Raw genomic sequence first — 25,674 nt, 5'->3', positions numbered from 1 at the left:
GTGTCAAGGTGCGATTCTGGTGTTAGGCGAGTGGCGGAGTGGTGTCAGATGAGTGGAGATTTGCCTCCCCTCCTGTCCACTCGGCAGTATAATAAACGCGTCGATCGGCAGGTGGCGTGTGGTGTGGTAAAAATGTGGTTACTGCTCACCTCTTCCGACAAGGCTTGCTTGGTCCGCTTGAAAAAGTAAGACCAAATGCGCGTCGTTTAGAGTTCTCTCTATGGCAAGCCCTCGGTCAGCATTGGCGTGAGCAAGCGATTTCAGGGGTGCGCCTTCACCACTGAACTAAGACAACTCGGGCGAATGTACAACGCAATGCAGCTTGGGGCTGGCGCCTTCTCCTACTGAGACAGAGGGGGTGATGAGCGCGATTCAGCACTGCCTGGCCCAATCCAGACAGCCACAGAAGCGGTGGCTGATGGAGGTGTCCAAATTAACACAACGAACGCTTTCATGCAGTCAGATACTCTTCATACTTCCACATCCAATGAACCTCGGCTTTTACCCTTTTTCATGGTGATTCAGATTGTAAAGAAGTTATTTTTTTTATAATTACGTTTTTGGTGTTATTGTTAATACCGTATGCACGTAATTATATATAAATTGACGCCAATTAAATAGTATGGATCCATAATTTAAGCCGTTCTTAATCGACCAATATATGAAGGGCTCCACACGCCATGTCGGTCCCGGGGGTGTTTGACCATACTTCACCACGCTGGTCAGTGTATGTTGAAGGGAGGGCAGGACCCGTTCTGTTATCACTCGTCACTGATGTTAGCCATAGGGATCAAACTCGGGTCGATGGGTTCATAGCGCATCGCTTCACCACCGTATACAATATACTGTAAATGCAAGTTGAACGTACAGTCTTTTGTTATTGTTTCACTACTTGTAAGCAGGCCGGATCTCTCCCGTAACTGAGAAGGCTCTAGTGGAGCCTTAGGAAATCTTACTGCTTTATAAAAGTTCACACGTGTATAGCTGACATGAACAGGATGGCATTTATTAATTCATTTTTTTCTAAATATAACACGTAAACAGATGTCAACACATTCAAATCAGTAATGCACTTATCCAACGATAAAATGTATGTTTATATATACACTTAACGGAGTATGTTCTGTCACTAAAAGCTTTACAAACTTGCATTGAGTTATTTATTGCATTTATCCAACAATATTCATTAAATAAACACGTTGCAAGGAGTCGATCTGAATTGCAACTTCAAGATAAATCAACACTTCCACGATTTTTTTTACTGACTTTAATGGCAGATAATTTAATGCAACATTACTTAATAATGATCCACTTTTCAGCAGTCGTGCTCGGTAGGCTGTTTCTCAGCTAATCGGTATTTTGATGTGCTCTTATTCATAGGCCAGTCAATTGACAATTTTTAAGGCTTCTCACTAAAGTCTGAAAAATAATGGTTGGAGTCATTTCTTTCAACCTTCTGACTTTAAGGGGGCAGACAACTGCATTAACATTTACATACCACGTTTTTTAGTGCTTCTATATAACTCAATAATTTGCTTAAATACAAATTTACATTGATGAAAGCCAAGCAGTTGGTTAAACACTGAATTTTTTATAATGAAATTATATGTTAATGAAAATGTTATATTTAATGTGCTCATCAGCCATTTTCTATAGAAGCCTAAATGCGGAATTCCCCATGCCACCGCATTTATGGTTCATCGATGCCACAATAATAAGCTGACAGTGCTGTAAATACCTGGTAACCCTCTGACATGGTAACCCTCTGATATGGTAACCCTCTCATTCATGGTAACCCTCAGACATGGTAACCCTCTGACATGGTAACCCTCTGACATGGTAACCCTCTGACATGGTAACCCTCTCAGACATGGTAACCCTCTCAGACATGGTAACCCTCTCAGACATGGTAACCCTCTGACATGGTAACCCTCTGACATGGTAACCCTCTGACATGGTAACCCTCTCTGACATGGTAACCCTCTCTGACATGGTAACCCTCTGACATGGTAACCCTCTGACATGGTAACCCTCTGACATGGTAACCCTCTGACATGGTAACAGACATGGTAACCCTCTCTGACATGGTAACCCTCTGACATGGTAACCCTCTCTGACATGGTAACCCTCTGACATGGTAACCCTCTGACATGGTAACCCTCTCATACATGGTAACCCTCTGACATGGTAACCCTCTGACATGGTAACCCTCTGACATGGTAACCCTCTGACATGGTAACAGACATGGTAACCCTCTGACATGGTAACCCTCTGACATGGTAACAGACATGGTAACCCTCTGACATGGTAACCCTCTGACATGGTAACCCTCTCTGACATGGTAACCCTCTCATACATGGTAACCCTCTGACATGGTAACCCTCTGACATGGTAACCCTCTGACATGGTAACCCTCTGACATGGTAACAGCCATGGTAACCCTCTGACATGGTAACCCTCTGACATGGTAACCCTCTCTGACATGGTAACCCTCTGACATGGTAACCCTCTGACATGGTAACAGCCATGGTAACCCTCTGACATGGTAACCCTCTGACATGGTAACCCTCTGACATGGAAACCCTCTCTGACATGGTAACCCTCTGACATGGTAACAGACATGGTAACCCTCTGACATGGTAACAGACAAGGTAACCCTCTCTGACATGGTAACCCTCTCTGACATGGTAAACCTCTCTGACATGGTAACCCTCTCAGACATGGTAACCCTCTCATACATGGTAACCCTCTGACATGGTAACCCTCTCATACATGGTAACCCTCTGACATGGTAACCCTCTGACATGGTAACCCTCTGACATGGTAACCCTCTCTGACATGATAACCCTCTGACATGGTAACCCTCTCTGACATGGTAACCCTCTGACATGGTAACCCTCTGACATGGTAACCCTCTGACATGGTAACCCTCTGACATGGTAACCCTCTCTGACATGATAACCCTCTGACATGGTAACCCTCTCTGACATGGTAACCCTCTGACATGGTAACCCTCTCTGACATGGTAACCCTCTCATACATGGTAACCCTCTGACATGGTAACCCTCTGACATGGTAACCCTCTAACATGGTAACCCTCTGACATGGTAACAGACAAGGTAACCCTCTCTGACATGGTAACCCTCTGACATGGTAACCCTCTCTGACATGGTAACCCTCTCTGACATGGTAACCCTCTCAGACATGGTAACCCTCTGACATGGTAACCCTCTGACATGGTAACCCTCTCAGACATGGTAACCCTCTCATACATAACCCTCTGACATGGTAACCCTCTGACATGGTAACCCTCTGACATGGTAACCCTCTGACATGGTAACCCTTTGACATGGTAACCCTCTGACATGGTAACCCTCAGACATGGTAACCCTCTGACATGGTAACCCTCAGACATGGTAACCCTCAGACATGGTAACCCTCAGACATGTTGCCTCCCTTTGACTCCCATTCTGTCACCAGTCTCATCCATCTACAGTCATCCCTTCTGGCAAAGCGTCCTCACCCAAGTTAACATTTAATATGCATTTGTTCTATGTCCATGTGTTCCTCTTCCTGTAAGAATGCAATTCCAAGCATCCTTGTTTTCATAAGCGCAAAACGGTGATCATGTATATATACAAAGAGGAATTTTCAACAGCAAAACATAACAGGATTCCCAGCATGCTTTTTTTATGTGAAGATCACATCTTGCGCATATTTTGCAGAGCCTTGCAACGGTCACCAGTTCCAGAGAGCCAAGATCGAGCCATTTTTAATCTAGGCAGCAGGAGGACAAAGTAACTGGAAATAAGGTTTCTTATGAGGACTTATGAGTACAGTATATGCATCACTAAAGCCTGCTTGCCTGCTGCCGGTCTGTCATCACAGCACCCACTGAAGACCAACATGCCACGCCAGGACGTGTTAGCAGACCCATCGTGGTGCGAGGACTTGCTCTCATCAAAAAAGGAAACAATTCTTAGTGAACCCTGATAAAAAAAAACATCAGTAAACCTATTAGACTTAAATTGCATCAACACTTAGGAACTGCTGACATCCCAGCAGTGGCCAAACCTCCACGTGCATTTGTTGAATACGTCATTGGAAACCTTCTTGGAAAAAATAAACTCAAAAGAATTGGAACCCACTTTATTCTGTGACTAAGGAAATTCCTAATTTTTAATACAATATCACACCTTTTATCTGCTACATTCATGGCAAATTCCTCTTATTATCCATGGCTATGCATCACTTGGAAGCAGTCCTGAGGAACAAATTATTCTTCTATTATCCATTGTCATTCTGCAGATGAGAGGAGTCGCCCAAAAGTGATGGCAAACTCTTCTTACGAGCTGCATGTATCTGCGGGTGTCGGTGCAGATGAGAGGAATTGTGGAAAATGTGAATAGCCCCCCCCCCCCCCAACATATCACAGTTTAATCCCACTGTATCATAGTGCTCCTAACCACTGTAGATCTTCCCATTTTAAAGATGGTTGTGTTCATTGCCCAAAACAGAATTTACACGTCATTTTTTTTTTAAAACTCAAAATCAGTCAATCAAATTTTAGAAGCATGTTCATTTATGGTGGCTACATGAGACGTGTGTCAAGAATGGCTGGTAACATCAAAGGGATGAGAGAAGAGTGGTCGTGAAGATCTGCTGCAGGATCTGAGGGATGAGTTTGGTGTCCATGGCAACAAAGGAACGGCCGGCTGGAAGCATGCGCTGTAACCTGGCAACGAGAAGTGGGGAGCAGGACACGCATCACAGTATACAACGTGTTCTCGAGTTTAAAGGTGTACTTTATGCAGCATTTCAAAACATATCCGAAGATACTGCATCACATACAATTAATACAACAACAAAAAATATTGAACGTGCAATCAGAACTAAAAATAACGATGAACATGGTGCTCTTAAAGGTGGTATCCGAATCCTGCAAGAGGTTTTTAAATGACGGTGAATAAAGGGAACCAGGAAGCAGAGGGTAGGGCAAAAGGAGACCTTAGACCTGCAGGAAGCATCGTTTTAAGGACAGTGGATTTATGAATACAATAAAATCACCACATATGTATCTATATACGGTACGCATATAAAATTATCCGTTTACGTGGCAGTCCGTCTGTGTTTCAAAACGAGCACTGTTATTGGTTAAACAATACCCTGACTCAGCCAATCACGCGTATCTAAACATTTACACTGAGGAGACAAAGGTGCTGGCCAGATACCCCCTTTGGTGCCTGCATTTGCCCCAACAACCTGTGAAACCCTATACAGCGGGACTTTTGTATGTTGTATTCATGTGTCATGCATGTTGATGTGTCTGTATTTGATGTGTAAGTGAATATGCCTGTGTATGTGTTGGGCAGAGATGACCTCCCAAGTGGACTGAGGCATAAGGTTGAAGCAAGCTTGACACTGCTGGTGAGACTACGAACGTCAAAACCGTTGCAGGGTTTGCTTGTATTAAGCCAATGCCACTAAAAACACACCCATAAAGGAGTGCGCAGATGGAGCGACAAATATGGGAAAGAGGCTTATTGCCGACTTATACTGGTAGGAACCTCCTGGTTACACCAGCCCACAGGGGATTAGTGTCCGTCCGTCCATCGTGCATACAAAAATGTGAGGGGTGGAAAGGGGAGGGTGGGGAGGGGCTGGGTGGGGAAGGTGTGGTTGGGTGGGGAGGGTGGGGCTGGGTGGGGAGGGTGGGGAGGGTCTGGGTGGGGGATAGGAGGGGTGTGGCTGGGTGGGGAGGGGCTGGTCACCCTGTGGTGCCCTTATAAAACTCAACGTTTAACCTACTCACGCCGGCTTGTGCCCGCCCTCACAGTCGGGCATATTGTGCGGAATACACCACGTGGTGCCGCCGTTGACCCTGGCCATTGACCGAGCAACCCAACGTTCCTACCAGCTCCCTCCGCAGGAATGTGTATTATTTTGTTGGGGACTGGTGGTGATTGTGTGCAAGCTGCCTTACATGACAATTAATTTAATGTCGATAACTTATCGCACGGCCACCACAAGAGTGGCTAAGCAAAAAAATTACCTTGCAGCCTGGTCGCCCAGCGAACCGATGAACACAACAAATGCATGCACGGACGGTTCGTTGGTAAGAGCACGCGCCAGACTTGCTGCTGGAACCCCGTAGCGTTCCAGGTTCGCATCGCTGAAGAGCACGAGGAAGCGCTCGTCTGCATCCTCTTGTGCGAGAGTCGCCGCTGATGCTCGCGCACCCTCCACGGTGTAATCGCCGCTCGCGCAGAACTGGGAGTGTGCGTGCATTGTCTGAACAAACATTAATGGGTTTTAATAGTTGTACAACATCGTTAACTATCTGACAACACATCTATTATAATCAGACATTAAATCACTCAGCAGTTAAAGGATATACATTGAGCTACGATGATAGAACTTCAAATTTCCATTTTGTTAAGCAGTAATTCTGACGCTTTAGTCCTAACAACCGGCAACAATGCTGCTTCACTTGCCATGTATTTAATTAATGTAAATTACACACATTTCTCTTCTTGTTCCACGTGTTTGGCCCACTCATGCGGGGTCCGCTGTCCCTGCCAACCTTCTCCATGCTACCGTGTCCTGCGCCATCTTTCTTTCTGCTCCTCGGGCCACCGTGTCCGATCGCACCGCATCGCCCTACCTCTTCTTCTGCCTTCCTCTTGATCTCTTTCCTTCCACTTGCATCACTTGGACCTTTTGACCCACATAATGTTCCTGTGGTTTCTCAACATGAGTGAACCACACCGGCCTTTTCTCTCTCATCCTCTGTGATTCCTACCACCTTGAGTCTTTCTCTCACTTCTTCATATCTCACCCTGTCCTTCCTTATTAAACTCAACATCCACTGCAACATCATCTCTGTGACTGCCATAGCTTGGTCCTCCCTCTTTCTTGTGCCCCAACACACGGCCCCATTAAATAGCACCGGCCTCACCACCGTTTTGTACACTTTTCCCTTTAACCAAACTGGGACCCCTCTTATTGCACACCACACCAGTCATCTCTCGCCATTTCAGCTCATTCAGCCCTTGTTCTTGTTCTCATCTCTCCTTCTAGTCATCCATCAGTACACACCATTGCACCAAGGTACTTAAACTCGTTCGTCTTCAGTAACTGGTCACTTCCAATCCTTCTGGATTATTTCTGGATTATTTCCACTGAAATTTGCCACCATATTCTTCATCTTTGTCCGACTGATCCTCAACCCATTCCCTCAAATCTTTTGCACCCAGATCTTCAAATCAAATTCCACCACCCCTCTGTTTTCACCGCATAGCACAATATCATTTGCAAATAGCATACACCAGGTGAGCTCCCTCGGAATATCTCTCGTTAGTGTGTCCAGCACCAGGATGAGTAGGAATGGGCTCAGAGCAGAACCTTGCTTCACTCCCGCTTTTACTTGAAAGCCCTCCTGACACCCTGCCGCCGCTGCTTCGCATGCACATTTTCCCTCCTTCATACATATCCTGGATCAGCCGGACATATACCTCAGGAATACCTCTTCTTCTCATACACCACCAGGTGAGCTCTCTAGGTACCCTGTTCTATGCTTTCTCTAGACCAATAAACACCATATGCAGGTCCCATTTCTTCTCTTTGAACTTCTCCATCACTACTCTCAGCGCAATGATTGCAGCCATCATTGACCTTCCCTGTCTGAATCCAAACCGACTCTCAGCAATATCCACCAGCTTCCTCAGTCTCTTTTCAAAGATCCTTTCCCAGAGTTTCATGGTGTGACTCATCAATGCTATTCCTCTGTAGTTCCCACGCCCTTGTACATCACCTTTCCCTTTAAAGATGGGAACCAATGTACTCTCTCTCCACGCATTCGGCATTTAATTCTCCATCCATATTTTCTCAAACAGCCCCATCAATATTTCAACACTGTTTTCTCCCAATTAATTTAAACATGTCAATTGGAATCTTACGTGGACCCACTGCCTTTTGATGTTTCATGCTCCCCAGAGCCTCCACTACCTCTTCTCTGGTTATAGTATCTGGATATAGTATCTGGTTATAGTATCTGGCTATAGTATCTAGTCATAGTATCTGCAACTACTTCAATTCTTTGATGTTCCTCAAACATTTCACGTGTTGGGTTTTCCATAATTCAACAACTTCTCAAAGTACCCCTTATCTCATCCAAGATTATTCGTTCTTCACTGTTCTTAACGAGATTCACATGGTTGATGTCCCTGGTCTTTCTCTAATGACACACATTTATATTTATTTTTTATGTAATTTAGATTAATTGTACTGGCATGGGTACATTTGACAAACTTCTAAAGCTCTATTGTAGAAGGTTATAATGCTTGGAACATACTAATATGGTTGATATAAAAATGTAAATAATATTGTTTAACATATATATGTGACGTACCTTCAGGACAGCCAGTCGCTGCTTGTTGTTTTTGGGAACCTTGTTGGTTGGCACCAACTCGATGTCAAAACCATCACCAGAATGGCCTACAATGTCATACTGAAGAAAAACATGAACAGTGAGAGAACACAGGACCCTTCTAAACATCACCGATTCTCCTGTTTTGATGGGTTTTCTCATTAGTTACAAACTGTCAACTGGAATAACTCGCTGCCTCTTTATACAAAATAAATATACCCATTATTTGTAGTCAACTGATGTGGTTAATTTTAGATTAGAAATAAATATTTATTGTATTTCTCTTGCTAATAATGTCCATAAGCTTAGTGTTATCTTTCATCCAGGGCTATTTTTCACCCTTGCCGGATCTCTTACTTTTATTTATCTGTGTAATATTACTGGCAATTTTCTCTCCCCATTTACTGCCGAGACCTTAATTCATGCTTTTGTAACTTATTACGTTGATCACTGTGACTCTGTGCTCTATGGCCTCAATAAATCCAATACTATGAAACTCCATATCTAGAATCATACAACCAAATGTATGACTCACATGAAAGAAAAATCACATCTTGTCAATTACGTCATCCCTTTATCGGTTCCCATTTCAATCAAGAATCAGCTACACGATTGCTGTCACCAATGTATATATATGTAAAATATTAGTTTTCTGACCTGGGATGCTGTCATGGTATAATGGTTAGCACACTGAACTTGTAAGCCAGAGGTCACCGCTTTGATCTCTTGGCATGGCAATTGAAACAATGGTTTAAAATATTGTATTGTAAATGGATACTCTTTGGTTCTTTCGGTAAAGTCACGTAGGTAGAAAAATAATAATAGATCACGACGTTTCGATCGCCACACAAGCAATCATCTTCAGGTGGGAGTGAGAAACAGGCTGCTGAAACAAGTCCTTATATAGAGAGCCGAGAGGGGGGGAGTGGGGGGTTGCCACATCGGGCAAGAGGGTGGGGGCTGGAGCTTGTGCTGAGGAGGTGGCCATTGTATTGTGAGAGATTAGCATGTCAATGTGTAGTGACGGTATATCAGCACTAGGGGGATAGAGCGCTGAACAGGGTGAAGGAAAGGCAGCGCTGAACAGGGTGAAAGAAAGGCGCGGAGATGATCGAGGGTCGAGTGTAATGACGGTATATCAGCCACTAGGCGGGATAGAGTGTGCAGCAGGAGACAAACACAGAGGGAGACACACACAGAGGGACACACCCAGAGAGAGAGAGACACACAGAAAGACACACCCACACACAGAAAGACACACCCACACACAGAAAGACACACCCACACACAGAGAGAAACACACATACAAAGAGAAACACACACAAAGTGACACACAGAGAGAGAGGCACACATACACATACAGAGAGAGAAATACAGGGAGACACAGAGAGAGACACAAACCGAGGGACACACACAGAGAGACACACACACAACATCACAGCCAGTTATAGTCTGCTAAAAAACGAGAGCCACCGCCACATCGAGGGAAAGGGGGCAACGTTGGCTTTGTTAGTGAGACATTTAGCCCGTTAAAGTAAAGACATTTAACTTGGTAATGTAACTCAGAGAGTCGGAAAAAAACGCTGACAATGGCAGGTAGAATGGTAACACCAACAACCAGGTCAGGCTTAACCTGGTTAATAACGTCCTTCCAATGATTTCTAAATTTATACCCATCTTCTCGGTTGAAGTTATGTCTGTTTATATATCTGGATGGCTTCATGAACAAATCTTTGATGGTAGCCCGAAGGTTTGCAGAGTACCTTGGTCTCGGAAAAAACAATGTCGTGTGAGCCCACCGCGTTCAAGCAGTGATCAGCCATGGCAGAGGTATTGGTTCTGCCGTGTTTCAAATCTGCCTTGTCTTCGCGAACACGGTCCGAGGCATGTCGTTTCGTTTCCTCGATATAACTGCTGACACAACCACAACTTAGTTTGTAGACACCAGGGTATTGCATGACAGGAATCGCATCATTCACAAATGGGATCAGGTCACGGATTGTGTACTCTGTTGAATTCAACCTGGATCTTGTGTTTGTTCATGATTGTGGAAATCTTTTTGGTAACCCCTGCTATGTATGGTGATGGTTTTGATTGGGTCCTCAGATGGTTCTCTACCCATGGTTGGGGATACAGCTTTGCGGATTGTGCGGTCCGAATATCCATTCATCTTGAGGGCTTGGCGTACGTGCTCCAGTTCACTGGATAGGTGGTGCTGGTCGGAGATGCAACGGGCCCTATGGTGTAGTGTTTTGATTATGGAATTCTTCTAGGCTGGATGATGGTGAGAATCAGGCTTTAGATAGGAATCCGTGCAGGTGGCTCTCCTGTAGACAGTGTCCCAACGAGCCATCAGGTCTCTTCTCGATCAAAACATCCAGGAAAGGTAGCTTGCCATCATTTTCCACTTCCATGGTGAATTTGATAGACGGGTGTATGGAATTGATGTGGTTGAGAAATTGGTTCAGTGCTGGCAGGCCATGTGGCCAGATGACGAACGTGTCATCTACGTATCTCTTCCACAGGGAAGGACGTAGGGTGGATGTCTGGATGGCATCTGTCTCAAATTTCTCCATGAAAACATTTGCTACTACTGGCGATAAGGGAGAACCCATTGTGGTACCCTCATTTCATTTGTAGAATGTACCATTCCAGGTGAAGTAAGTGTTGGTAAGGCAGTGCCTCACCAAAGTTGGTACATCAGGATTCAGTCTGTTGGACCAAGTCTTCAATTATTGTAATGGTGTCAGGTACAGGTACTTTGGTGAACAGGGAGACTACATGGAAATTGACAAGCAAATCATCTGGAGACAGTGAGATGTCCTTGATTAGAGAAACCAAGTGAGCCGAGTTAAGTACAGCTGAGATGGTCTTGCCCGTCACTTACAATATTATTAGGCGACTAAACATTACTAAAATGTGTTAGGTATTCATGACATGGAAATGTAGTGAAGGTTCAGTGTGTATAACTGAATGAAACACGTTCCTTACGGAGTGGGCAGGTAGGAACTTGGTTGGACAGCGCATTTGTACGATCTGTGTTGGATACCGTAGTCGTGTTGGAGGTTGTAGCTCTTACTATGGCATCTGATGATGATTCTTGATTTATTGCTGATGTTGACTTTACCGAAAGAACCAAAGAATACGAATTCCTGCAGTCAACGAAAGTTTGAAGTCACTGATACAAGTGTTTGTTGATGTATGTATGTGCTCAGAATCATCAGTTGTACTTGACTGTTATAGAGCACAATACTGTCATTCATCTTCTTGGTTCTTTCGGTAAAATTCTCACTATTTTATTATGTTTTGTTTTTATTATTTTATTGTTTCCATTCTACGTGACTTTACCGAAAGAACCAAGAAGATGAATCCCTGCAGTCACGAAAGCTTTAAATCGAAATACTGTCATTACCCGCTAGATGGCAGTCAAATTATGCGGATGGAATTCCGGATATGCACGACAGAGAGACAAATAATCCCTGGTGGGCAGTGTGGAACCTGTTGTTCCAACCTGTATTATTTGCAGTATGTCACACATCTTACACCAAGGAAAGGATCTCTTCCCCCAATTACTCTAGCTTCGAAAGGTTTCCCTGTACCATGGGGCCAATTGTGAGGCCAATCTAACCAACACCAAACTCACCGAGACTTTCCCCTCATAGCCCTGCAAGGCCTCCATGATGAGGCAGGCTGCCTCCATGGCACGTTCCAGTCGCCCGTCCAGGCCATTGAAGCGATACATTGAGCCCGAGACGTCGAGCAGCACACGCAGGCGCTTTGGCTTGACCAGTGGTGAGCCCAGCTGTGGAGAAGTGCAACAGCACACACAAAATCAAATGGAAACTAAACTAAATATTAATGTTATGATTTGCAAGCAACAAACTTCAGCCTTTAAGACAGATGTTCTGCATTTTCTCTGGGCGGGAAAAAAAACTATCAATAATTCAAAATAAAGTGGAATTTATTCAAAATATTTCCCTAACATCCAACTCACCGGTCAATTGACTTCCAAAACCATGAGTTGGTTAGTACATTATTTTGTAAAACGGTATATTATTTTTGGATATCAGGATTGACAGATAAAATGGCGACGTACAAGTGGTGTTACATCGTAGCTAGCGGGATTTTAAAATAAATTTGATACGTTTTGTTTTATTTGGTAGTTTTTGCTGTAAATTATATTTGGATCAGATGTAATGCTGCCATCTATTTTTTATGGTTCCCCCCCCCCCACCTCCACAATTCCAATTGTGATATTGGCATCATGCCATGAGACAAAGAATCCATTTAGAGAGTTTGCAAGGCAGTGTGCCCCGGCTTGCAAGAGAACAGCTGCTGCAGGGATTTTTCACAGGACATACTTTCCCATACACTGTCATATATTTGCATGACAGTCAAATTTACATTTTTTTCATTCTCTGAACTGGATTTAACCAAATCACAAGTGAAACACCAAATTTAACGACGTTATTTTGTGTGCAGTCACCGGTGACTGGGCTGTTCATCCACTCGCTACATTTCAGAACCCAGATTAATAAAGGGTGGCTGTCCATATTCCAATCTAGGATCTCAGGGGTGCTGCTTCATAGCTCTGACCTCTGAGCTACCACCCCCCCCACCCCCCCACCTCATTTATGACCTCTGAACTACCATCCCCCCACCCCCCCCCACCTCATTTCTGACCTCTGAGCTACCACCCCCCCACCTCATTTCTGACCTCTGAGCTACCACCCCCCCCCCACCTCATTTATGACCTCTGAGCTACCACCTCCCCCCCACCTCATTGCTGCCATGTTGCCAATAATCTTAGGACTGATATGTGAATCTTAATTTTTTCCTGAATTAAGATTGTCGATTATTTTCCAATGTTACATGTATATATTTTTTGCCTATGACATCTGGTTAACCATTGTGGATTTGTGCAGATATCTTTATTATGTACAGATTACCTCTATTTTACTGATTTGCAATACAAATGAAGCAAAAATCTACTTTCCTAAAAAAATATTTTTCTGACCCACGAGCCAAAGCTGTTCAAGCCCAAAGCCTGAGTCCAATAGAAACTTCGAGGCCTAAGGCCCGCCTCCTATTCACCTCAGGATCTTGGTCTCCACGGCGGCGGTACACAGCTCGTTCACCCGTAAGACCGTCGATAAGCTTTGCGTCGTCCAGCTCTCCTGTTGTCTGGTGACGCAACCACTGCCGCTCCTTCCCTTTGGCCTGTAAAGTTTCCATCCATTTATGTCGGCGTTAAAACAATTTCAGGGATATGTTTCCCCTGAATCTATCCTGCTATGGTACTTATTTTATCAACGCTAAAGGGACGAAGGATTGTGCTTACTCCAATTATGAATTGAACTTGCAACCTTCTGATTGCGAGCTGTATTTCCAACCACTGATCCATAATCATCATTATCATAATATATGACCGCTCTGTTTTAAATTAACTGCTAAATTAGTTTATCTACATGTCTTGTTGGGCATGGGGTTATTTGACCAGAAGTCACCATATGGGGGGAGGGGGGGGAGCAGGAATGATGCAGGTATCACTCACCACTCATGTTATCCATACCTGTCAACCCTTTATCAGTGCCTACCTTATTACAGACCAATTCAGACCTTATTGGTCACTCCATGTCCTTATAAATCTCAAAGTTCATCCTACAAAGTCCGATTATAAGGGAGAAACACAAATAGACAAAAAATATGTCATGCACACAAGTGTCGCTTGTGAACCAAGAATATGTATCCCACGACTTGTTTTATCTGGCCGTATGATTGTATTGAAACGGCTGTATGCCAATATGGACCTGAAAAATAAATTGCCCTGTACAAGAATATGGGTAGACCGTATGGGTTGACAGGTATGTGTTAACTGTAGCCTGAAATTGAACGTGATTCATCATAACTTGGTGTACCGTGCAGTAATACTAATCACTGTGCCACCACGCCACTGCACCACCCCCGTGCGCCTAAACTTGTAGAATATATTATTAGCATAATTACTGCCATAGCAACTCTAAGTGATTTATCACCATATCTCAAACATCTACATCAGGGTCAACCGAACAGGGATACCTCCAGGCTGTCGAGGATGATGCGTAGGGCTTGCACCTGGCTCCGCACAGCCCCCAGAAACCGCTCGTACGTGGCGGCATCATATTCACTCATTCCAATCTCCCGTAACCTACAAGCATTTTACACACAAGTCCACATACTGCAGTCATGAAATGAATATCATGGAATTCAAAACCTCCTATGTATAGGCAGAGGTTATGCAGTGATGAAGATAACTTTGATAGACAATTACAACTAATAAAAACAAAATCTCTGATAATAACCATATATTACCATCTAGCAACCTACAAGCAGACTACTTGCTTGGACTGTAGCCCGATAAAAATCCACTCGCATTCAGCAACAGCATCAACACATCCCACTAAGCCTCACACACTATGCACAGCCCACTGAATGGTGTGTGCTATGGCGCAATGCACGCTTTTGCAAGAGGTACAAATAGAATCTATCAGGTGACTTCAGATGCCATCAAATGGATTTTCAGACTTAATGTAGAAGTACAACCCAGTTTATTGCTTTTGAAATGCCATTTGAAAGAAAAGGGGAGGTTGTCCAAGGTATGCAAAGATAAGTTGTATGGGCATCACTATAGACATCAAAAAGGTGTCACCTACACCTACAGTATTTCAATCTTCCAGGTTTTGTGTTCTTTATTTGCAGTTGTCAATGAGTATGACTGTGAGAAATCGAACAACACCGCTGAGGGGTGCGAATATCCATGCAGGTTGCTCTGCATGGTTTACATTGTACAATAGTGTTGCCTTTGGGGCTTGCAATCAATTATTGACCAATACATTTCAGATGTAAAGGTCGGAAAAACGAATTAAACAAATACTTCATAGAACTGCACATCATCGCACGTTGGCAAGTGGAAACTAATCCCAGAAAGGAAATGTGTCACGTCTGCTAGATGTAATTTGTGAGATTCCACAGGGTCACCTCTCAGCACAAAGCTAAATACACCACATTTTAAATGGGCACAGCTGAGCACTGTATCCCCTCTGGAATGTTTTATTCAGGTTCACATTCTTATTGGGTGAGATCTAAATAAAGACTAGGGGTTTCATGATTTACCCCCTTGTGATTCGGGGATGAGATTCGATTCCATACTTTTAAACATCGTGGTTTAGTGGCTGGAGGCATTAAGTGAACCCAATACATGCAACATATACAAATCAACTAACATTGATTCTTACACGCACGATTTGATGCATGTTTCGTTAGCTTAAGAATACATATTATGCATATGAATTAATGCATCAATGCATCATCATACCGCTAAAAAAGAGCAACAGAATTGGTTGAGGACAATGTATATGAAGCTTGACTTATTTTCTACCTTGAGAACACACCTGACGAGGTATTTGGAGGAGTAGAGATTAGGGTTGCCACCTGTTCAAGTTTGACACGAACAGTCTGGGCTGTGCTCGGATGGCCAGAATTTAATTGTACCGAGATGTGGTGGCATTGTGTTGAAGTTTATTAGATTATCATGCACAGTTTTGATGAACCTTGACTGATAAATGCCTGTGTTTGGTCTGTGTACTTGACAGAAATCCTCATACAAACGCTGGCTGTGTAGCCAAACAAAGCAATGGCTCCTTGAGGAGGCCTAGAGATGCACTGGTGTGGTTTAAATTGTACGTACAAAAATGTAGTTATATTTAACATTACCAACCAGTTATACTCAATACAACCATTGCACAAACCTCACAACCAATATAATACCCAGTTCTATTCACAGAGAAGCAAATACACTCAATATAGAAGATGCATAGGAGGCTGTAAAAATAATGGTTAGATATCAGACAGCCATATCCAGACAGTACATGTGCGAGATCATTCACAAATGCAGGATATGGGAGCAGTTGAGGAATATCTAGAGGGACATATGAGGAGACACATGCCAATGATTAAATTTGTAGAAGCTTAGAAAAACAAACTGCAGGAGTTTTACACCTCTTTAACCAACAAATGCAGGATTATATATCGTATTACATCATAAAAAAGACAAGTGAATGAATATCAAACTGCATTATGTCTGGCTCTTATAGACTATGAAATGGCAATTAATACAATGGAGGCTTTTGAATGAAAGCTTTCGTGATTGAGGGATTCATATTCTTGGTTCTTTCGGTAAAGTCATGTAGAAGGGAAACAATAAAATAATAAAACCAACACCTCGGCCGTGGCAGATCACTGTTATAATTCAGTAGGCTCACATGACATTGACTTCTCCAAAACAGAGGTTCTTTGCAAGCCATCTGGCTACCATGAGAGATTCGTTCATGAGGCTATCCACATATACAAACACAGAGACAATTTCAGCCGAGAAGATGGATTTTGGCTTAGCAATCATTGGAAGGATTTGATAAACCATTTCGGGTCTTAATTGATTGATCACGCTTAAGGTGGCTTTCAGACCGCATCCATTATTGTTCGTCTCCCCCCTCCTCTTTTCCGAACATAGATGGACCAATGATTGCTTGTGTTGCAGTCGAAACGTCGTGAGAATTTTATTGTTTTATCTCTTTAATATTTTATTGTTTCCCTTCTACGTGGTGACTTTACCGAAAGAACCAAGAATACAGTGGAGGCTCTGACAAACCAAGACCTTCATATAAAATACAGCTGTTTACCAACTAAATTAAAAGCATTAGGAGTCAGGCAAAGAGATTAAATTTTACCAAGACTATTGTTAGCACTATTAAAATACATTTTCTCAAAACCATTGATTTTTTTTTATATATATATCATAAACGATGAGAGTATCAATCATCTCAGATATGTTGACAACACGTTCAGTCTTACAACTAATGGCAATGAGCGGCAGGATGTTGGCACCTCTCCTTGAAGACTTTCTCCGCCATCGCGCGCGCTGCCCGTCTCACCTCCTCAGGGACAGCGTCCTTCTCTGCCTGGGACACCTGAAAAGCAGAGGCGTGAGTGAAAAGTCACTCGCTGTCAAGGACCGTCATTTTTCCCAGGACAAGCGGGTAAAATGCAAGGTTTCCGAGTGCACTTTTCATCTAACTGTACGTTACAAATACACAAGGCAATACCTTAATGATGAGGGCCAATCATGTGGACCCACTGCAAGCTAAACAGTAGTAATCCTGATTTGAGGCTTTCGTGACTGCAGGAATTCATACTCTTTGGTTCTTTCGGTAAAGTCACGGCGATTGAAAATACAAATAATAAAATAAAAATAATATATCACGACGTTTCGATCGCAACAACAAGCGATCGTCTTCAGGTGAAAGAAACAGACTGCTGTGGACTGCTTGTTGTTGTGATCAAAATGTCGTGATCTATTATTTTCATTATTTGTATTTTCCATCTACGTGACTTTACCGAACGAACCAAAGAGTACTAGACAGTAGTATTTAGCAATGTAATTGTGTAACAGTATTTTTTTCTAACCACGATACACAATGATATTAACGGCAGTCAAAAAGAATATGAAAATACCTTATTTCTCAAAAGTGCAGGTCATACAAAACTATACTTTTACAGATCTTCAATAAAGGCCCTGTTCATAGCAATCACTGATTGCTGTTGTTTTTTTTTCATTCCTGAATGCCCTGTGCAATTGCTTTGGTGACCTCACACTTTTGTCTGTTGCATGTACAAGTTGTTTCAGGTCACAAAGCCAAATGCCCTGAATGTGAAGAACACGACTTCTTGGCAAAAAAAGCAAATTCTACTTAAGTAGATGCTCCATATATGTCTTGTCTAATTGGAGTAACAGAAACAATACTCTTATAGGTACCTGGTGTACAGTGTGGCCAGCATCCAACCTGTACGGGCCTCCCTTTCCACCCAAACCTGCCGTGTCTCTGCCACCTGTCCACACAAAGAAACCGCTTGCTTGTATTAATCATGCAACAATGTAACCTTGAGCAATCGCCAGTATTGTACAATTCATTTACAAAGATGCGGATAACAACCGCACAGGTGGAAAATAAATACATAAAATATCTGGTGTGCGACTGCAGCTACAAACAGAAAACCATAAACGATGTAACTTTTTTTTCCCCCGAAGATAAATTGGAAGGCAGTGGGTGTATGGACAATTCCACAAAGCTCTTGACAAACAATTAAATGGCTCAATCACTTAGAACTGAATCTTTAATTGTCGCTCTTCGTTGAACATGTGATATAATCAGTACATTTCTAAAGAATGATATGCAGCATAATATGGTATCTAATTCATCAACGTATATATTATACATTTTACGTGTAGAACGATGCATACAAGGTATAAAGCATTGTTTTATAGTGATTATTCCATGCGAGCAGTGTTAACGGATGCAGGCTTATTCACCTGTTCCCCCAGCCCACGTGTTGCCACCAACGTGGGGATCATTCCTGGGGTCGGTACGGCCATGCTTGGGGTCAGAGACATCTTCTCCACTGTCTCTCTGCACGGTTACCTATGCACACAGCCAAAAATCAACAAGGTTACCACTTATCCGTTTGTGTTATGGTCGAAACGTCGTGAGATTTTTTATTGTTTTATATATTTTATTATTTTATTGTTTCCCTTCAACGTGACTTTACCGAAAGAACTAAGAATATGAATTACTGCAAGTCACGAAAGCTTTAAATCAAAATTTAAGGTTACCCCTTATTAGTGTCACATTGCAATGATATAGTAACTTTTATTCTAGCTTATTCACAAACATAATTGATCAAAGTTTACGCATGACATAGGAAAGGCGGCATGACCCTGGTACTCATGTGCAATACAGTAACAGGTGATCCCCGACTTACGATGGCTTGACTTGCGACCCCCCACTTTTTACGACCTTTCTTATAGTAAGACCCCACAGCAACGACCAAAAACTCGTATCTACTACCGCCTAAAGACTGCTACCGATGCCGAGTCGATTTGTGACGAGTCTGCGTATTTCATGCAAGTATACAGTCTATATAAGAACACCCCCATTGACCACTATGCCCCAATAGTTACCTCCACGTATAGATGTTAATTTATCAACAACACTTGCTTCTGAGTTTGCTAACCCCAATATGTATAGTTTTTCTGCTTATGGGATGGTTGATTCAGCATTCTAAACTTTACTCACAAGTGTTATGGAGCTTAAAACCAAAGTGGCTATTTAAATTTTGGGCTCACACGAGCCCATCGGTTACACCACCAGTTAAAAAAATGTGTTCATAAAAAATGCTGTTAGATAATTGGGGTATACTTTATATAAAATACATTTTTACTCAGGTCAGTTGCTCTTACCTGCAAGGGAGAGCCCTCTCCTCGGCCAATCATATTTCTCCACTCAAGCAAAGAGCGTTCCAAACTAGCCAATCCAATCTCCCAGAGGCGAACACGTCCCCCTGTGTCTACAGTAACCAGACGTTCATTTCCAGCCACTGCAAATAGGAAGCCAGCATCTGAAACTCGAGATAGCCATGACGTGTAGGGCGAAATGAAGTCAGAACTGCATACGCACATACATACACACATAACATTTTTCAGTCTGTCCATCTCTCTGTTACAGAATATACTTGAGTAAGTTTCATTCCATATGGGCAAGTGTGTACTCATGATGAGTGAAACAAATCCCAGGACCCATTGTATTCAATTGTACACCTAAACAATACAATTTGGATTCAGGAATGCTGCTATAAATATTAAAAACCGGAACTACCTGTTTTCTAGGCAAAAGGCTGTCGTTCTGCCAAAAGTGGCCATATCAAAAAAATAAATGCTTTATGCAACAATGGTATTGCGATTTTAAACATTATTTGTGTAAACCAGTCATTCTTTTGACAATTTTTTTTATACGAAGTCCCCAATAAGACGACACCACTCCAGAGATGCACCAACACATCGACACTAGTTCAGGGTTACCTTGGCACGGGGATGTATTTCACCTTCTTGGAGCTGAGGTCTGTTATTTCCAAATATCCAGCACAACTTGGGTGTTTTGTCTCTGTACAACAAGATAGACTGCAAATGAGACAATATTGATTCAGAAACCCTTTGGTAAGGAAATGTGTAGGTTTCTAGCAAATGAAACAATACATACATCTGTAAACACCTATGCTAAATGAGCAGGGAAAATGCATTGGTTTAACCCAGCAGTGGCCAAAGCATATAAGAATTTTCATCATGGCTCATGACAAATAAAAATCCTCTAGGAATTATTACATTAAAAATGAATAACTTATACCAATAGATGGCAATATTACACTGTATCATACTCTGCAGTGGTAATAGTTGGTCACATAGCTTCTGGTGGATTGGGGAGCCCACTGAGATCCACTAAAATTGATCATAGTGCTTGCTGTATTGGACACCACTGGTTTAACCAACGTTTCCATAATAACATAATAAAATAATTATTATTTCATTATTTCCCATTTACGTAACTTTACCGAAAGAACCAAGAATATGAATCCCTGCAGTCACGAAAGCTTTAAATCGAAAAAGTCTCCATTTCAGTTTTTGTTTTGGAAAAACTGTATGTGTTGGTCTACAAACCTTAAGATTTGTGTAGCTATATTCTTGGTTCTTTCAGTAAAATCACGTAGAAGGGAAACAATAAAATAATAAAAATATAAAACAATAAAATTCTCACGACGTTTCGACTGCAACATAAGCAATCAATCATCAGGTGTGAAAACCACAGCAAGAAAATTTGAAAAAAGTGGCGCTTTTATTTTAACGTTAGCACCACGGAGAGCGATTTGGCAGTTATTCAGATGGAGAGTCCATCTATGTTCGGAAAAGAGGAGGAGGGAGACGAAAATAATGGATGCGGTCTGAAAGCCACTGTAAGCGTGATCAATCCATTAAGACCCGAAATGGTTTACAAATCCTTCCAATGATTGCTAAGCCAGAATCCATCTTCTTGGTTGAAATTGTCTCTGTGTTTGTATATATGGATAGCCTCATGAACAAATCTCTCAAGAATATGAATCCCTGCAGTCACGAAAGCTTTAAATCAAAATTTGTGTAGCTGTTTGAGCGTCGTTATTTTCTTCTACTTAAAATGTGTTAAATGCAACTCACTACCAACACGTTCACATCCAGAGTCTGAAGTGGTGCATCCTCTATGAGGAACCATGCATACCTGGTGCATAGAGTTTGCTTGTCGGGACGAGGTCAGCTGGTAGGGCCCGCACAATCTGATTGGTCGCTGGTAAAAAGCAGCAGCTGCTATGAGGGAGGGCAGACGAAATATCTTCCTCCCGACTCCACGCATGAACCTCAATGGGGGACTGTCCAACAGAGGGAAGTAGAAAAATGTTAAAACTTTCGGTTTTCATCAGTTTCCACAAATGTATTGAGCAGATTTAATCAAATTTGCATATATATGCAAGGAAAAAAAACTTTCATTAAATATTAGCGACGTGGCAATTTTTCACAAAATAAAATCTTCTCTAATAAATTATAAGTACATAAGTATTACTGTATATTTCTCGCGTCCTACCAACACAAGATTAAGATGGTTTGTCTTATTTAGTTATCTGCCAAATGGCAGATCTTTGGCTAAAACTCCTTCCATCCTGGAACTCCCTCCATCCAGGAAGAAGGGAAATGGATGGTTAGTGCATTCAATAAATTAATAGTACCATTGCTATCTATGTCTACCGCAGTGTGGAATGAGACTTGAACCCCTGTTGGGATCTTTGTTATTAAAATATTGAAGACATGAACAAAAAATTTAATATGTCCATATAAGGTGTTTAAATACCTCGACAACTGAAAGCACCTGACATGGCATTTCATATCAAATATTAAAAGGGAACCCCCTCCAGCGGCAGCTGTCCCTGTGCAGCGCAAGGTGACTCAACACCGGCTTAATGGGAGGCATTAAGTAAGCCTATAGAGGTGCGATGTTGCTATGCGTACCCCCAATTCAATAAATTTGCGAGCAATTATTTAACGTGGCAACTGTAGAGCATGGCATGGCACACAATAGCCGACGTCAAGGGATCTTTAAAGTCCACTGTGAAGCAGATGATGCTTAGCATGTTATGGTTAGTACACCCGTAGTATTAACCAGGGGTGGCCCACCGGATTCAAACGGCAAACCTTTGCAAAAAGCGGTGGCCTCGCTACCACTGAGCCACGTTCCATGCTTGTTGTTTGCTATATGAGAAATATGTGCGATTCTTACCGTGAGCTCGGGAAATCCCAGGAGAAGAGTGGCGTAGGTGGAGTGGTCAGCCAGGAGGCGATTGGGACATGTCACCCGGTCCCCCAGAGCCGCGCTCAGGTTTTCAGATGGAAGCTCCTCGCAGGACACTGACACTGGCCTAGTTGAGCTCCTGTCTAATGGGAGGATTCAAATCACAATCATTAGGAATGTGCTTATGCAACTGTTATGAGTAGGTGCGAGATGTTGAAGCCAATCATTGATATTATAGCTATCGCAAATGCACGCATATAAATAAGTCGTTACACGATTATTGATGAACGAATTCCACCAAAACCATGTACAATGGTTTGTTGTGATATTGATCAACAGACAGAAAGGCACCTGCAAGTGAGGGAACTTTCCTTTAAATAAAAGCTTACTTTGTTTTGTTTAACTTTTATTTTTTCAATTCAACAATTGCCTTTATTTGAACTTGGGGGTGGGGGCATACAAAGCAACATGGGGATGGGAGGGGTGGGAGAAAGGGAGAATGAGGGAGGAGCTTGAGGACGTGGAGCAGGGTCGCTCAAGGCCAACCTAGGGGATGGGAGATTGGGAGCAGTGGGTGTGTGTTTATGTGTCTGTGTGTTTATGTGTCTGTGTGTTTTGTGTATGCGTGCACGCGTGCATGCAAAAAGTTCAAGCGTTTGTGTTTTGAACGTTGTGTTGGTGCTATTAGATGTTTAACATATGTACAATGCGTATAGAATTTTCACGTAGCTGAATATATGTGCAGCATTGAGTACAGTTAACTCTCAATTTTTGGATTGGTTGTGAAAAAGAACATCATGTGCACACTGGTTTAATTTTTGTTGCTTCTCATTTGACTCAGTGCCCATTTGACTTCACTAAAGTAATACAAAATGTACTTTTATAAACAATAATGTATTTTTAAACAATGAATCTGGCTTCTAGCCGAGTTGAAGCGAGCTTTGCATTATCTGTGTTTTTGTTTTATCCGAGCCACCCCCTCACCACGATTATCCCAGATAATTATTTTTAATTAATTGCAATAAATTGTAGGTCTACATCTTACAAAAATTGATTCAAGAAAAATATTTAATGGGTTTTTTTACATTAATATAACTTGCTTTTTGATGAAAAGAAAATGTGTTTTCAATCTATGTTTTTTTTTTCACGCAAATTCCTTCAGTTTGGATTTCTATTGGGGGAACCAATTATTGAATGTGAAAATATATATTTTGAATTCTGCACTAATCTCTCATTACTGCATACTGCCAATGTATTTACTATCTCATGCAGCACTAAATGATGAACCATGATGTACACGTCTTACTTTGCTGTTAGTCTACACAGCTGCTACCAGTCCACGTCGCCCAGTAATTCTACGCTGTGCATGCTTGGCCATGCGGACCAGTGGGGGTTCGTGCGGACATGCGGCCAAAGAGCAAAGCACACTTAAAAAGAAGTGATTTAATCTTAAGTCATGTGCAATTGTGGATCTAGTGGGGAAAACATAGCACGTGTTGTTTTCCTGTTTAGGATTTTTCTTTTCTTGTTTCTGTGGCAGTCAATATTTTTCCTAAAAGTTTTTTTGGGGTCAGCTCGTGTAAGTATAAATATGTCGTTAAACCCACCACCACCCAACATGGCCAATTAGTAAGATTTGTCACGAAAACATTATATTTTCCTATTAATGCTCTATATCTCTAATAAGACATACCAATTCATGTTGCAGGGAATAATACTGACGGTTATAGCATAGTGATGACAGTGATGTAATTTCAGTGATAAAGATATCATTGCACATATCCTATAACCACACGTAGTTTATTCAAAGAGTCCCATGTTATAGTTAGAGGTCCACAGCTTCCAATTGATATCCTGGTCTAATAAATTGTGTCTCCTGGCAGGAGATGCTAACAAGCCAGCAGTGTAACCCAAGAGCTAAGGAACAATACAAACAACACATTTTGTTTTTCAGTAATCAGGTTTGCACTGGATAACAATGGAATATGAACGAGCACAACATACACATTCACGTGTTAATCGTAATCCAATACTTTTTGATCAGCAAAGATGTCGATGGTATCTGTTCCAACTCAAAAGAAAAAACGAGAACCCATCGGCTCAGAGGCAAGCAAATCAAATAAGACATTAACCATGCACCCGATGTATTAGAATCAATAAAGACACATTAACATAGGTACATTTGAATATGCTATAGTAAAAGGGAAAATACAACATTCTGCATTTAAATTTGAGCAGTTTAATTTAGAAAATAATTGACTCATAGCCATAAAATATATAAAACCCTTGATTTGTTCAGTTGAGTTCTAAGGACTGAGAAGGCCAGACAGGCCAGGCTTTGTGTGCGTGTGTCTTTGTATGCATTCTGGGAGCACAGTACTTGTGAGCATGCCGAAGCCCAAGCTGACGGGCTCCTCCGAGATGGGTTTTAGCTGGTACACAGCCTCCGCTCCTGTCGCGCTGGAGCCATGCCGTACGAGCAGGAACTTCCTACACAATGAGATGAAGGTGGTTGCACGTGACCATGTGTCCATGGACATACATGCACAGTACAATCAAGTCAATGTACACAAATGGAAAAAAAAACGCAAGACCCTGAAATTAGCAAAACAGTTGCTTGTTGTGTTTCACTGTATTTCTATTTGTACTTGTGCACCACCTGCCAATGCAGTATCAACACATTATTTGTTTTATTTTGTGTAAACTTAATTTGATGATCCCTTATAATGGAACTTGTCAAGTAATGTACTTTGGTTGCAGTTTCTGCGAGTCAAAAAGCTTTCTCACCACCCCTGCCGCAGAGGGTGGTCTTGCTTGGGTACAGCAAACCATATAAGTAATGTGCCTGGGCAGATATTCAGAGCAAGGGTAAACCTACGCGTGACTATTAATTATCTTGCTGCTGTAAAATGATATTTGCCTGAAAAAAATTGACATTACAATACGACTTGCTGAGTACTAATAACCGAAAGACCTTAACACATCCATCAACAACACTACCTGTGACCT

General features: G+C 42.2%; 2 protein-coding genes across 2 annotated transcripts in view; both read right to left on the bottom strand.

The window, feature by feature from the left end:
- Positions 1 to 990: 990 nt before the first annotated feature.
- On the bottom strand, positions 991 to 21,632 carry LOC116945869 (von Willebrand factor A domain-containing protein 8-like; the record flags this gene model as incomplete). Its single annotated transcript, XM_032960493.2, has 12 exons — positions 991 to 4,735; positions 6,053 to 6,291; positions 8,411 to 8,509; positions 12,072 to 12,230; positions 13,523 to 13,648; positions 14,507 to 14,615; positions 17,351 to 17,433; positions 18,279 to 18,352; positions 18,834 to 18,942; positions 19,761 to 19,965; positions 20,379 to 20,477; positions 21,604 to 21,632. Coding segments are annotated over 12 exons (1,440 nt in total), but the record flags the coding sequence as incomplete, so codon positions are not given.
- Positions 21,633 to 23,081: 1,449 nt separating this feature from the next.
- VWA8 (von Willebrand factor A domain containing 8) overlaps positions 23,082 to 25,674 on the bottom strand; it is a 41,457-nt gene continuing 38,864 nt past the window's right edge. Inside the window, exon 33 of the mRNA XM_032960454.2 lies at positions 23,082 to 25,155. Within this exon, the coding sequence (XP_032816345.1) occupies positions 24,972 to 25,155 (184 nt within the window). The 3' untranslated portion in view covers positions 23,082 to 24,971. The remainder of the gene's footprint in view (positions 25,156 to 25,674) is intronic.

Source organism: Petromyzon marinus, chromosome 2, assembly GCF_048934315.1.
Source record: "Petromyzon marinus isolate PM22_M1 ecotype Great Lakes invasive population chromosome 2, UKy_Petmar_22M1.pri1.0, whole genome shotgun sequence".
NCBI lineage: Eukaryota > Metazoa > Chordata > Hyperoartia > Petromyzontiformes > Petromyzontidae > Petromyzon > Petromyzon marinus.
This window is presented reverse-complemented; position numbering and strand designations above follow the sequence as displayed.